Source organism: Chinchilla lanigera, unplaced genomic scaffold (assembly GCF_000276665.1).
Source record: "Chinchilla lanigera isolate Chin_1 unplaced genomic scaffold, ChiLan1.0 scaffold00012, whole genome shotgun sequence".
Lineage (NCBI taxonomy): Eukaryota > Metazoa > Chordata > Mammalia > Rodentia > Chinchillidae > Chinchilla > Chinchilla lanigera.
In genome coordinates, this window is record NW_004955413.1 from 14,488,997 (window position 1) to 14,502,483 (window position 13,487).

Here is a 13,487-nt window from a genome sequence, read left to right on the forward strand (position 1 = left end):
TCCCAGAAATTTACATTTTATCACACTCACCAGATGATTTTTACTTTTCTATAGTTTTAGAACATCTTTATAGCAATTTGGTATCTTATTGCACTGTTAAGAGTCTGCTATTTTGCAAAATAATATTAGTCCTTGAAACAACATTTAAGTACTATTGAGTTTTTATATAACAACAGGAAACTGTTTCCTGACACACGACCCAATAGTTCATTAATTATTATTTATTGTTATGTTTTTCTTTCTTCGAGGATCTGAAGTAAGTACAAATGACTACAAACAACAAGACTCTATTGGTCAATTAGTAAGGACTACCTGATATGAAACAAACAGAAACCAACTCCAGTGCCTTAAGCAGAAAGAAAACATTTTTCAAAATGTAGAAATGGATTTCTTATAGAATTTGAGAGTCCGAATTCATCAAAGATTCAGGAAGATTCTAAAAATAAATTATAAAGCACCCCCAAGTTTCTTTATGCCCCTGAGTTCATCTCTGGGTGTAATCGTTTCCCATATCTTTCTTTCTTGCTCTCTGCTAATTCATTCTCTTGCTTCTCCAAAACAAGTACCCAACCTCACAAGCATATGTGCTATTTGGCCAGCCATCGAAGGCCAATTAAGTTTCTCTGGCCCCAAATCCTAACTTCTAAATGCGGGGTTCCAACTGCCCAGCCAAAATTGCTAATGTTGCACCCTGATCTAAGCAGTGTGATCACAGATCTGGGTCATGTTGGCTTCAGCTGCCAGAGAGGGAATAATATGAACAAGGGAGATCACTGCTTACTGGGGCAATTTTTTACCTTTTTTTTATTTTAAAAAGAAAAGAAAACAAAATAATAACCAAGACAAAAACCAAATAACATAAAAACAATGCAAACGATACAGAATTTCAAGAGAAGGTGACAGGAAGTCAGTAATGGTTGTTACATTACATATTGTTACCTGAGAAGTTTCAGTAAAGTGATTAGGCCATTGTGTTTAGTATTAGAGTTGCAAAGTGGTGGAGAGGATGCTCATGCCCTAAAGATGTTAAATACAAAGAAAAGCAAGAGGAAACCAAATGGAGGTAGATGATACAGAGAAGGAAAAAGACATTCGTGAAAACATACAGGGTAGCATTTGTCACGGTTTTCAGAAAAACTTTTCCTTTACTCACTTAGATTTGAATGGTTGAGGGTGGAGAAAGGGTCTTTGAATTAACTGACAGTAGACAAATTAAGAGAGAAATAAAAAGAATATGTTTACATGTATAAGCCAATCATTCAATAATGAGTAAGTGAATATCCGGAGATAAGTATTTCTATAGCAATTAACCAAAAAAGGAGTTTTAGGACTCTGGTAGGAACTATAAAAGGTTCTATTGGATTTTTCATTCTAATGGAATAGGCAATCTGTCTCCTTCCTGGAATTTCCAGAAAATTCCCTCACCAGAGAGTCAATGGCAGTTTTAGTTTTGAAATGCATTGCTTTAGTCAGATAAGGGCAATCCACATAATATTTCAAATGTTTTCACTTTTGTCTTTACACCAAAATCATGATGTTTTGTGAATCTACATCAGCAGTTTACTAGTATTCCAAATGCTTACCAAAGAAGAAAAGTACATAGGCGGTATGACCAGTGACTTCAGTGAATGATAAAGCTGTCCTGGAAACTAAGAAACAATGAAATCTTGATCAACAGTATAGGTGAAGGGTTTTCATTCACAGAAAACTCTGAAAGGGTTACAGAATGGAGTACTGTGGGGAAAACAGGTTTTTTTTTTTTAAAACAATACTCTGCTTCATAATCTTCAACTAACATTTCAATGAAGATGAAGTCCTTTTCTTTTCTTCTTTTCATTTCTCTTCTTTTCTTTCCTTCTTCTTTTTGTAAGACAGGACACAGGCTGGCTTTAAACATCTTATGTATCCCAGGCCAGCCAGGAACTCACAGCAATCCTCCTGCCTCAGCCTCCCGAGTGCTGGGATTACAGGCATAAACCAGGAATCCCAATAAGTCTTTTTTTGATTCAGGATTTTGATTCAAATTATCCCTAGATCCAGTGTCTTTACTTTCCACTACCTTCTAGATGTAGACGACCCACAGTTAAAGTCTATTTGGAAGTCCTTTGAAATCTTCTACTCCTTTGGGAGTAGAAGTCAACTTGAAAGAATTGAAAAGTGTTAGCAGAAGTCTTTTCTTTAATGTTTAGAGGTAAAGAAAATGTAAAAGCAGGAATAGTGTAAAGGAGTGGAATGGTTAAGAGGAGATTCTGAGCAAAGGGTAAACAGAACAGATGATATTTAAACGAAAATATCTTTAAAGTAGAGGATATTTAAAATGTAATAAGAAAGGAAGTTGACTGATGGAATTAGAACCCAGTATAAGAATGACGATCATAGATGAAGAAGTAAGATTTAGTAAAGAAGTAGGGAAACTCGTACACCCTAAAATGTGAAAGAATGGAGGAGGAGTAGAAAGTAGATGTGAGGCGTAGAATAGCAAATGAGTCTTAGCCTTCTCAGTACCAATGATCAAAATAAAAGCAGAGGTATAAAGTCTACTTAAAACAGACCCCAGTACTTGTTGGCACACAATGTGGGTGAGAAGTTTTACTCACGGACTTAACGGTCACCTTCAAGGAGAAAGACAGTGATTTCCTCTTGAGACGGGCTGAATTTGAAGTAATAAGGAGACATCAAAGAATACCAAGTAACAGGTAGTAAGAGATGTCAAACTGTTGGAGTTCAGAAAATAGTTTTCCCAAGGACAACACTTTAGCATGATCTCAAGAACACTAGAAAGACCTCAGAAGCAGAGTCTCTTTCTGACCTTCTCCTGCCCTTCTTCGGCTGTTTGTCTTCCAAGATAAGCTTCCCTGCTCCCCCAAATCCAGACATAAAACCTAGACATATTACGCTAAACTTCCTCTTCCCTTCTGTATGAGAGCTGTTCATAAAGAAATCCTATAACCTACTTTGTCTGACAGCAAATCTGAAAGCTTCATTTGAAAGAGATTCTTCCCCATCCCAAGAGGATAGAAGGCTACAAAGAGAAGTAAAAGAAAAATCCAAACACACAGGCCTTGCTGTGTTTCCTCATTCAATTACTTAGGTCAGACCTTTGCTAGCCAGTAGCATCTCCACCTAGCAGCCATTTTTCATCTAAGCATAAAAATGTACTTGGTTTTTCTTGGCTTTTCTTCAGTTTTTTATTTCTGAAGGCTCTTGTGTCATATAAAATGTAAGTTAAATAGTTCTGTTATGGTTTTTGTCTTGCTATCCTGTCTTCTGTTATAAGGGTGTCAATTATGAATCTTACAATAGGGAAGAAAGGGATCACACCACTCCCCCCATAAAATTAAAGCATGAAGAGGAAAAGTAGGAATGTCACATAAAACAGAAAAATAATTGTTTTGGTTTTTTGGGGTTTTTTTTTTTTTTTTTGGTTTTTTGGTTTTTCTCCGGTACCGGGAACCGAACTCACAACCTTGTGCTTGCCAGGCAGGTGCTTTGCCGCTGAACTAAATCCCCAGCCCCTTAGAAAGATAATTGTAACAAAGGAATAATTCACGCATTTCCTATATAGCACCAGGATGATCTATATAGGATAGTACTGGAGATAGGAGAGTTAAAGTAGCTTGTTAAGCCATCAATTCATGTATATTTGCAATCATACTCTGGAAATCCTCTCCCTTGCTAGTTAAAGATCTCATAGTCATGATTTTGCCTGTAGTCATATCTTCATCTAGCTTCAATTCATATAATTTTAGTCAGTATTACCAAGATGTAAAAAGTTTAAAATAACTCTCTCTGTCATGTCAAAGCATTTATGCAATCATTATTTCTTGATTATTTTTACTACTTTTTCCACAACCCCTTGTTTGATGATCTCTTGATCTGCTCTAAGACCTACATTTTAAATTCAGCATGATACACTTCCCCTTCTTTTTGTGGCAGTGATATCACTTGCAGCAGTTTTTGTTAGCCAGTTTGACTCAAAATCCTTTCTCTCCAAACAAGATGCCATCTAAAGAAAAAATGGAAAAATGAACATATAGTTGTAGACAAAACTGAACTAAGTGAAAGGCAATTGAGCATGTGGATTGTGCTACCCAAATTTCTTGTTGGATGGTGATCATCAGTCCAGTCTGTTGAACTTACTTTCATTGACTGAGACCATAAGCTCACACTCAAAATGTAGACATAACACCTTTAATATATTGGTCACATTTGTCCACTGTTTATGTCACTCTTACATCAAATTCCTGAAGGATGGAAAACCATGTTACTACAAACTTTTAAACATATAAAGAAGTTGGATCTAAAAGGGGAAATAACTTGTCCATGCACACCACTCAAAAAGGGATGATATCTATAATTATTTTCAGGTCTTAACAGCAGAACATTGATAATGAAATGTTAATTGTTATAGATTTGTCTACATCCTTGCAGCAGATTATCTTTTATGCAGTGCTACAAAGTGCAAAGGATTTGAACATGAGGAACACAATGCCCTAGCTTTATTATATTTTATGGAAACAGAACTAATCAAAAGAATTGCAAATGACATTTTTCAAAAATATCTTGAAATCTAACCAGACTGATATGTTTGGTGTCTCTCATTTTAATTCCTCCTGATGGAGCTAGGCAGTTACAACACTTCGTAATGTGCTCATTATCATTCTCTGTGCTTAAAAAGTTTCCCAGCCAGTATGTGACAACCCCTTTTGACTCTTGTTATTTATGTTTGTTTTTAGCTAATTATCTTGTCAAAGACTTAATTGCAGAAATTCTACATTTATGTACAAGTGACCAACTCTGCCCCAGCGATCATCTTCTCAATATATGTGGCTCTGAAGAATTTTTACAGAAGTAAGTATCTTAGTAAGGTAGATTTTGATCATTGTTAGAATCTGTAAGTGTTAAGTAGCAAGTTTGTTTTGTTTTAGCAAACCTTACAGAAACATAATCCTCTTTCGGGATGGGATGAGAATGCAGGAAATCAAAGCCAGGGCCTCCTACATGCTAGAAATGGCTCGACCATTGAGCTACATCCAAAGCCATTCATATTACAATTTTTTAAGTGACATAATAAAATCCACTTTGCTTCCTTTGTCATGAATTTGGCCATCACATTAATAGTCTTCCTGGTCTTACTTTGTACTATGTGTAATTATGGCAATGAGTATTTAAACTGTGATGAGGGTAATAATGAACCTTCTCAGTTTACCCTGGATGGAGGTGTCTCTCAAGATATGATAGTTTCAGTTTTAAAATCACTATAATCTCAGAAAAATCAAGTAACTTACCTTGTAATAAAATTTACTAGGATAAATCACAGTTAAGAAAGTGAATTCTTTTGTAATAACTATTTTTTAATTTCACATAATATTAGAATGCCAATTAAATGCTAATTTAAAGAAATCATATGTCTTGGTTACTTTTCTCTCCTTACTGAGACAAAGTACCTGACACCCAAAATTAAGGAAGAAAAGGTGTATTTAGTTTACAGTCTGTGGAGGTTTCAGTCCATACTTGGCTGGCTGCAACGCAGAGTGGCGCATGGCAGAAGGCAACCGTTCATGGTGGAGGAAGATAGCAAAAGCAACAAGAGCAAAAGGGAGGAGTGGGAAGAAGCCTCTTTCCCTCCCTTACATTGCATGCAAACTACCTGCCCCAGGGCAGGTGTAGCACTCACATCCGTAATTCCAACACTGGACAATGAATCAATCATAAACTCTAAAAGTCCACCCCATGACTGCATGATGCTCTGGGCAGACATCCAGACACAAACCATAACATCATTTAAGTTTAAAAATAGCATTTTAATATTTTTATTCAATAATACATTATAAAACATCTATTTTATTTCTTTATTTAAACAATTCAATGAAATTATTAAAAACTCTGTTCCCATAAATATTAACTTCAAATACTTAGCTGATAAAAAACTCATTGTTTAGTTTTCCACAATAAATGATTTACTTTAAATTTCATAGAATCTAACATGAAAAATTCCTCTGCTGGTATTTTACAGTTTTATTCTGAAAAGTAAAGTATTAAATATTAAAATGTTCAATAAAGTGAATTGTCATTTATATTTCTCCTTTGTACTTTTACAAATATCTAAAGATTGATATAAAGTCTCTTGGAAGAAAAAAATTTTTTTATTCCAATTGTCATTGTCATTATTTTGCCATAAATATGCTTGGAAATATCTTGTGAGAAATTTGGTGACTATTATGATATTTTAAATAGTAAATTTAGTCTTTTATTATGTAATGTTAGCAATGAATGACTTTAAAGATTATTTTTCTTTTTGTTTTATCAGTTATAACAAAAGAATGATATGTGTTTATATAAAATCACAGGGGTTTTAGTGCTCTAAGATCAAAGATATCCGTCTTTTTCAGTTATATTTAAGCCCATTAACATTCTCAGTGAGTAGATTGCTACCTTCACACAACATAAGGTTTTGAGGAGCATGGGAAAATACTTTAGTAAATTTAATCTTATACTGATAAAACTCATCTTTTGGATGTGCAATTTTTCAACTGGACTTTGTTTGATGATAGCATATGAGATTCAAATAAGAAGAAACATTATCAAATATTTGCACTAAGTTTTGGCAGTAAGAAATTTCATCCAGAAAGCAATACTTTTAAAAAAGATAGACATTTGGAAAACATTGCTTAGAGAATATTTTTATTCTGATATATTTTTAAAAAACATTTAAATGCTTACTAGGAAATGTTTAAATATGATTTGACTATAGTAAGTGAAATTATAGTCATTGAAGGTAGCCTTTGAATGTCATTTGCAAATTCCTGTTTATGTGAATCAATTTCCTTTTTTGAAATTTTGAGGCTATTTAATCAAATAAATAACAATAACAAAATTGTCCACAGTGGGCTGCATGACTCTATATCTCATTTTGCTACCTCAAGTTAACCTCCTTTGATGTCAGTTTCTTTATTTAAAAATGTGATCTTTTTAAAGATATTTTCCAACCTTAAAAATGTACTGTAGGATTTTGGTCTTCTTTAATTTCAGCATGAAACTTTATTAAACTTTTGCAGTTCTTTGTGTCATGTACAGATTTCTTTGAGCTTCTGTAATGTGTAGGTCTAAAAAAATCAAAGCCATTATATGGTCGTAATATGACGAACAAAGAGTAAAAAAGTACTTTCCAAAAAAACACTATTATTTTTGTAAAAGGATGTAGAAAGATTTTTTTCACTTTAAACTCTCATTGTATTATCAGAACTATGCTTCTTAATCTGTTCTGTTTTAGAAAACTAGAGATAAATTATCTCTAGTTGCTGCTTTTGCAATATCTTATCTATTTTGGATTAGTTAAAAGATAAATAAATCCTGAACATTTAAGCTACTTTATTCTATCCATATAGTACATCTTGCTGTTAAAATAGTTGCAATAAGTATTGATGAACCAATCAAGTTTTCAGGAAGTAGCTATAGGGGAGAAACAGTTTGTTTCTTTGCGCATTTCTAGGTCTAGGCTAATGCGCTTGTACCAAAAGACAGCTTAAGACAAAAGTGCACAAATTTATTTGACATGAGCTTTATAAGACATAGGATGCTTCACAAAGGAAGTGTGGAACCCTGTGTGTTTTTATGTCCAGGTTGAATATAGACTGAACAGTAATGGGAATTGACAAGGAGAAATATGAGCTCAGGATGACAAAGAAAGGGCATGGAGCAAGGTCTGTTCACTGAGATTCTTCTGAGTCTGTGCCTTTATGGGGTAAGGATGCTTCTTGTGGGGTATAGGGGAGCAACTTCTGGAATACAGATGTCCTGCCTGTGTCACAGGAAAAGAGTGAAGTGCTGACAAAAGAGATTTTCCTACTGCCATTTTCTCAAATGCCAAGATGACATATTTTTGGGTAGTATGTCTGAACCCTGCCACAACCAAGTCCCTTTCTATCACAATTAAAATACCATCAGTCAGTATTATGGTATGGATTCAAAATGTCCCCAAAAGTCTTGTGTTTAGAGACGGTGCTTTCTGAGGGTGATTAAATCACAGAAACATCTTTTATCCACTGATGAATTCATAGCCAAATGTGCTATTAGAGTGGGTCACTGTGGGTGTAACCTGGAAGGATATATTCTTGTCCTGGTCCCTCCTCTCTCTGTGCTTCCTGGTTGCCATAAAGTGAGCAGTTTTCTTCCACCAGGCCTTTCTATCATGGAGTCATCCACCATTGACTGAACCCATTGAAACAGAGTGAAATGAACCTCTTCCTCTTTGAAATGTGTGTGTCAGATATTTGACCTCAGCAATGTGAAAGTGATTAATACAAAAAATTGTGCAGATGGAGAGAAGTTGCTGTGGCTATACCTGAACATATGGTTAGAAAACTTTCAGAACTGGCTTGTGGGGAGAACTTGAAAACATTTGAGATACTGGCTAGAGAAGCCTTAGAATACTGTAAACAGAGATTGCTGGATAACTCTGATAGGTGCTCAGAAAATCGGAAGGCTGATGGAAATGCAGACTGTAAAATCCGGGCTTTTTTCTTTAGAAGCAAGTGACTTCTCCTATTTTCCTCATGTGTAGGGCATAAACTCTCATCCCTTCCTCTCTTCAGCCCAGATCAACATACTATGCAGATGCTGGTACCAAGAAATTGAGGTCCAGTTTGCTTTGTACAGAGAAGGGGGGGAGAGGAAAATGACTGAAAAGATGAAGCACGTCTACAGTTATCTGCTGGCTTACTGTATCCTTTCTCCCCTCTCCCCCTTACTATGTAAGACACCTACACACATGGAGACAGTGAGGTGATCTGTGTCAGCCTGAGGTCTCTCCATCCGCCCAGAGGTAGCTTTGACTAAATCCTTTTCTTTTTCACCAAACATGGCCTCCTGTGCATGTTTGGAGAAATAGAGAGCAGTGAGCAAATGGAAATATGTACTCTAATGAAAATTGGATTAGAGGCCATGAATGCTATATTCTGGCAAAGAACTTCTACACATTTTGGTCATAGATGTTCTAAGACTTTGTGGAAGGTTGAATTTAAAGATGGCAGACTAATGGAGGAAATTTCAAGACAACCCAATGTTCAGGCTATGGCATAGATATTGTTGCCTGCTTTCAATCAGATTGTGATCTAAATATTTGAAATCTGAGCTAAATATTTGAAATTTGTGCAGAAAGGAGATATGTGTAAAGTTGAAGCCAAATAAGAGTGGTTGACAAGAATATTAATTCATTCCTACCAGAATCATAAGAAAGATACCTTGGTGACATCTTAGGAATTGGCAGACTCACTCACTCTAAGCTAAAGGATGGAAAAAACAAATTCCTTTGAAAAACCTTATTTTGAGAAGAGAGTTCCAAGGCACCTTGATCACTCCGGGCTGCCTGGGAATGTGTTTCCCCAAGGTGAACCACACTGGCACTCAGAACTCACTGCAGCGATGGTCCAAGAAGGGCAGACTACTGCTGGAGCTTGTGGCATACCTTGGCATGATCTACATGGTGCTTGTTTTACAGAGAGTGAGCACAACCAGTCCAGCAAAGATGTCATATGGACTGCAACTGTCCATAAGGGTAGTTTCCCAAACCCTTTGGAGCTCACCTCTTGCCTCCAACTTTCATACTTGCTGGACATGCATCTATAAGACTAATGTTTGCCCTGACAGTTTTTGGTCTTGATTCCTTTCTATGTCCCTATTCCTTACTTTTGGAATGGAAATGCTTATCCTGTGCCATTATGTGTTAGATATGTTTAACCTCATTTCTAATTTTTAAAATTTTGTTAGTGTAAGACTGTGATATATAATAGTTATATTCATTTTGGGGAAATGGTATGTAAATATGTACTTTCGTGATTAATTTCAATTGTTTTACTCCTTCTCTCATTCTAATTCCCTTCTTCTTCTCTAAAAATGAGGGGTCCACAGCTAAGAGATGACCTTGGGTCTTAGGGAAGATTTTGTACTTGGACTTTTGAACAGTGCTGAAAATGTTAAGATTTTGGTGACTCATAGAGATGGACTAAATGCATTTCACATAATGATATGGACTCATACAAGCCTTTTGGAACCAGGGACAGAATGTTATGGTTTCGATACAAAATGTCCTCCCAGAGTCTCAACGGGGCTTGAAACTGGTGACTAGCTCACGGGGGCTCCTGTACTTAACAGTGGATTAACCCACGGATGATTTCATAGATGAATATGCTGTTAGGAGATGAGGCTTCCTCAGAAGAGGTGGATCATCAGAGGTGTGACCCTGAAGGTCCTATTCTAGTGCTCAGATTCTCCCTGGCTGCGGGGATTAAGTAGCTTTTCTTGGCCAAGCATTTCCACTATGATGTTTCTTCCCTGGAAACAGCCAATTCTGGACTAAACCCTGAAACCATGAGCCAAGTGAAGTATGTGTCAGATTCTAGGTTCCAGTGATCGGAAAGTGACTAATACAATCAGGCTGTTATTTTCACAGCTTTGCTAATGATATATTTTTTATTCTCTATGTTGTATGTTCTCCGTAACTTGTACTTTGTTATTTTACTAAAATCTGTCTTTACCAAGGTTAGTAAGTGACTATATAAACTCCTGAAAAATGAGGAAATGTAAAGAAACATGATTATGTAAATATATATATGCATATACTGATATAGTAACACAATGTTCTCAAACTTCAATGTGTTATAAAGTCACTTCAAGATCTTGTTTAAAAAAGAGATTCTTATACAGTGTCTCTGGAGTGGCCCAGAAATCTATATTTCCAGCAGCTTCTAAATGATGCCTAGGCTAGGGGTCCACAGTTCATATTTCAAAGTAGCACAGTACTACATAATTTAGACTCTTCAAAAGAAAAATATTTATCCACTTTTCTAGAACAGAACATGTATAAAAATTGAACCTAATCAACAAAGTAATTAGGATGTTTATAGCTCATAAAATACTGCAAAATTATGAAAGATAACTTCCTAGAAAATGAAAATTCCCTTCTTCACAAATCAACTATGTTATTTTGCAACTCATTTGACAGTCATCTCAATTTAGTATCACATGTTTTTTCTTTAAAATATCCTCTCTTTTCTCTCTCTCCCCCTCTCTCACACATACTCACACTCACACACACACACTCACACACTCTTACTCTGCCTCTCCCTATTAAATGTAGCTGTAAATACTAGACACTTACTTTATTTGTCTCTAACTCTTCTCCAAGATGAGATTTCCTGACCTATTCCACCTTCATATCTTCTACATTTACCAGGTACCTCTAATATATTAAAAACAATCTCATTAACTATCAATATGTTTTGTAGAAACTGCTTTGCAAAGATGTGAAACAATACACTATATTATAAGTGGAAGGTAAATTTAAAAAATTAGCATAGAAACTTCATCAGTTTTATTTTAGGTACATGGAAGCTTAACAAACACTGTCAGCAATATAAAGTATGGAATGTGGCACCAGCAGGTCAAAATCAGAATAAATTAGAGAAATAACAGAAGAATGGAAATCATCTGGTTTGTATGAGATACTAAATTCTTTCACTGTGTTCTTCATTAGCCTCCCAGTGTAAATAGCACAGAGGGTATTCTTCAAAATTCCATTGTGCAGGATCTCATCTGGTAGACTGGTTCTACCTCGTTTATTCACAGGCAGATTAAGGACAAGAAATGCATCTTTTCTTTCTTGTTGGGTAAAGCTCACATGCAAGAACTTGACCATAAAAAGACTACTCCCTAAAGTATTCCAGCATCTTCCTTCCTTTCAGAGGATAACAGTTGTTGCACCTTCACTTTAACTTGTAACCATGTCTCATATTTTTATACATACTTCTATAAATATATGACATAACACTACATCATAATATTAGCCTTTATTCTCTAGACCAATATCTAGAAACACAGGTTTTTCTGTGTATTTATCACTCCCAGTCTAGGTATTTGAGTAATTTCTTTTCTTTAAAATCTTGCTGGAAGTCTTATTTGCTAATTCAGCTTTAAAATAATTCTCCTTATCAGCCTCTGTGTGAAATAAGAAAATGTACTGCATTTAAAAGCTTCTGCTGAATAAATCATGACTGCATTGTCAGTAGATAATCACAAAAAAAATGCTTCCTCAAAAGAAACTGAATATTCCAACTTGAAAATTCTACTTGGGCCTTTTGCTCACAGGTATGGGCAGATTTTATATCTCCGATTTCCTTCATTTAAGAAAAAATTGACCAGTGCCGTATTTGTTCGATTTTTATTGCTGGGACACACTATCTGACATACACAACTTAAAGGAAGAAATGTTTATTTTGGTTCACGGTTTCAGAGCTTTTAGTCCACAGTCAGCTGCTCTAAGACAGAAGGGCCTGTGGGAAGGAAGCTGCTCCATTCACAGAAGCCAGGAAACTGACAGAGCCGGAGAAGGGCCAGATATAGTCCCTAAGGTTACACCCGCAAGATCTGCTTGTTCCAACCGGCCCCACTTCTGAGGAGCACATTCAGATAAGTCATCAAGGGTCAGCCCATGGGTGAGGTTACCACCACCATAAAAATTTTTGGAGGAGACTCAAAAATTTTTCCAGTGTCCTCCAACAGCGCCACCTCTGGACATGTGAGCCTTTGAGGGACATTTTTTTTTTTATCCCAAAACATGACTAAAGAATGTTAGAAGTTGGAGCACTAAAAATATATTGTAAAGAAGAAAATCTTGTGATGACCGAAAATATTACTTTGAAATAGTTGTGCATTTGCAAATCACAATGGCAATGTTTACCTCTTTATTTATGACCGGCACTGATGACATTGACCTGGCTACCTCAGGTTCCCTTTCTCTCTCCTGATTTCTTCCAAAAAGTAAAGCCTTTTCATTAGAATTTTAAAATAAACTCTAGAAGAACTCATTATTTAAAAATAGGTTTAATTAATCCTAAGTTAACTGCATTCACTTGATCAATAAATATTTTATTATTAGTTGGAATTTACTTGTGCTCAAAGGAAAAATCAAATTATTAATGACTACTGAGACAAAAGTCTAAGTTATACACACATAAGTTTACAGATTTCACTCATTAGTAGTAAAAACTGGGTTGTACATATTTCAGGGGGTAGGAAAGAGGAGTCTTATTTTATCCTCAATGAAATGAAAGATTTCGTTTAGCAAACTTGAAAAATTTGATTATGTTCACCACATTCTGAACAGCCTAAGGCTTTAAATTATAATCTACTCCATTGTAACTTTTTGGACTTAACTTTCAGTACTCTTCCACTAATGGAGTCATAAGACCATGTGGGTAAATCGAACAGACCACAGCATGACTTTGAGCTGTCTTACATACAATTCAGAAAGTGTGTTCCATTAAGCAATTCACTTATCACAGGTTTCTTACAGTTAGTTTTTAGATTGTCTTCATAGTACTTTTCCTGATATGTTAAAATTAACTCTGGTTCATCGAGGAGCCCTGGGTAATCATGACTATGGAGGAATAAGAAAATAGCCTGTTGCTAGACACAGGTGCAAGTCTCTC

At 35.6% G+C, this 13,487-nt stretch overlaps 1 protein-coding gene across 3 annotated transcripts in view; it reads left to right on the forward strand.

Annotated features, from left to right (window-relative positions):
* The window catches only part of Pik3c2g (phosphatidylinositol-4-phosphate 3-kinase, catalytic subunit type 2 gamma), a 309,948-nt gene that overhangs the window by 34,621 nt on the left and 261,840 nt on the right, over positions 1–13,487 (forward strand). For all 3 annotated transcript variants that reach the window (XM_005379037.2, XM_005379038.2, XM_005379039.2), the window contains exon 5: positions 4,737–4,851. In XM_005379037.2, coding sequence (XP_005379094.1) covers positions 4,737–4,851 — 115 coding nt within the window. The remainder of the gene's footprint in view (positions 1–4,736; positions 4,852–13,487) is intronic.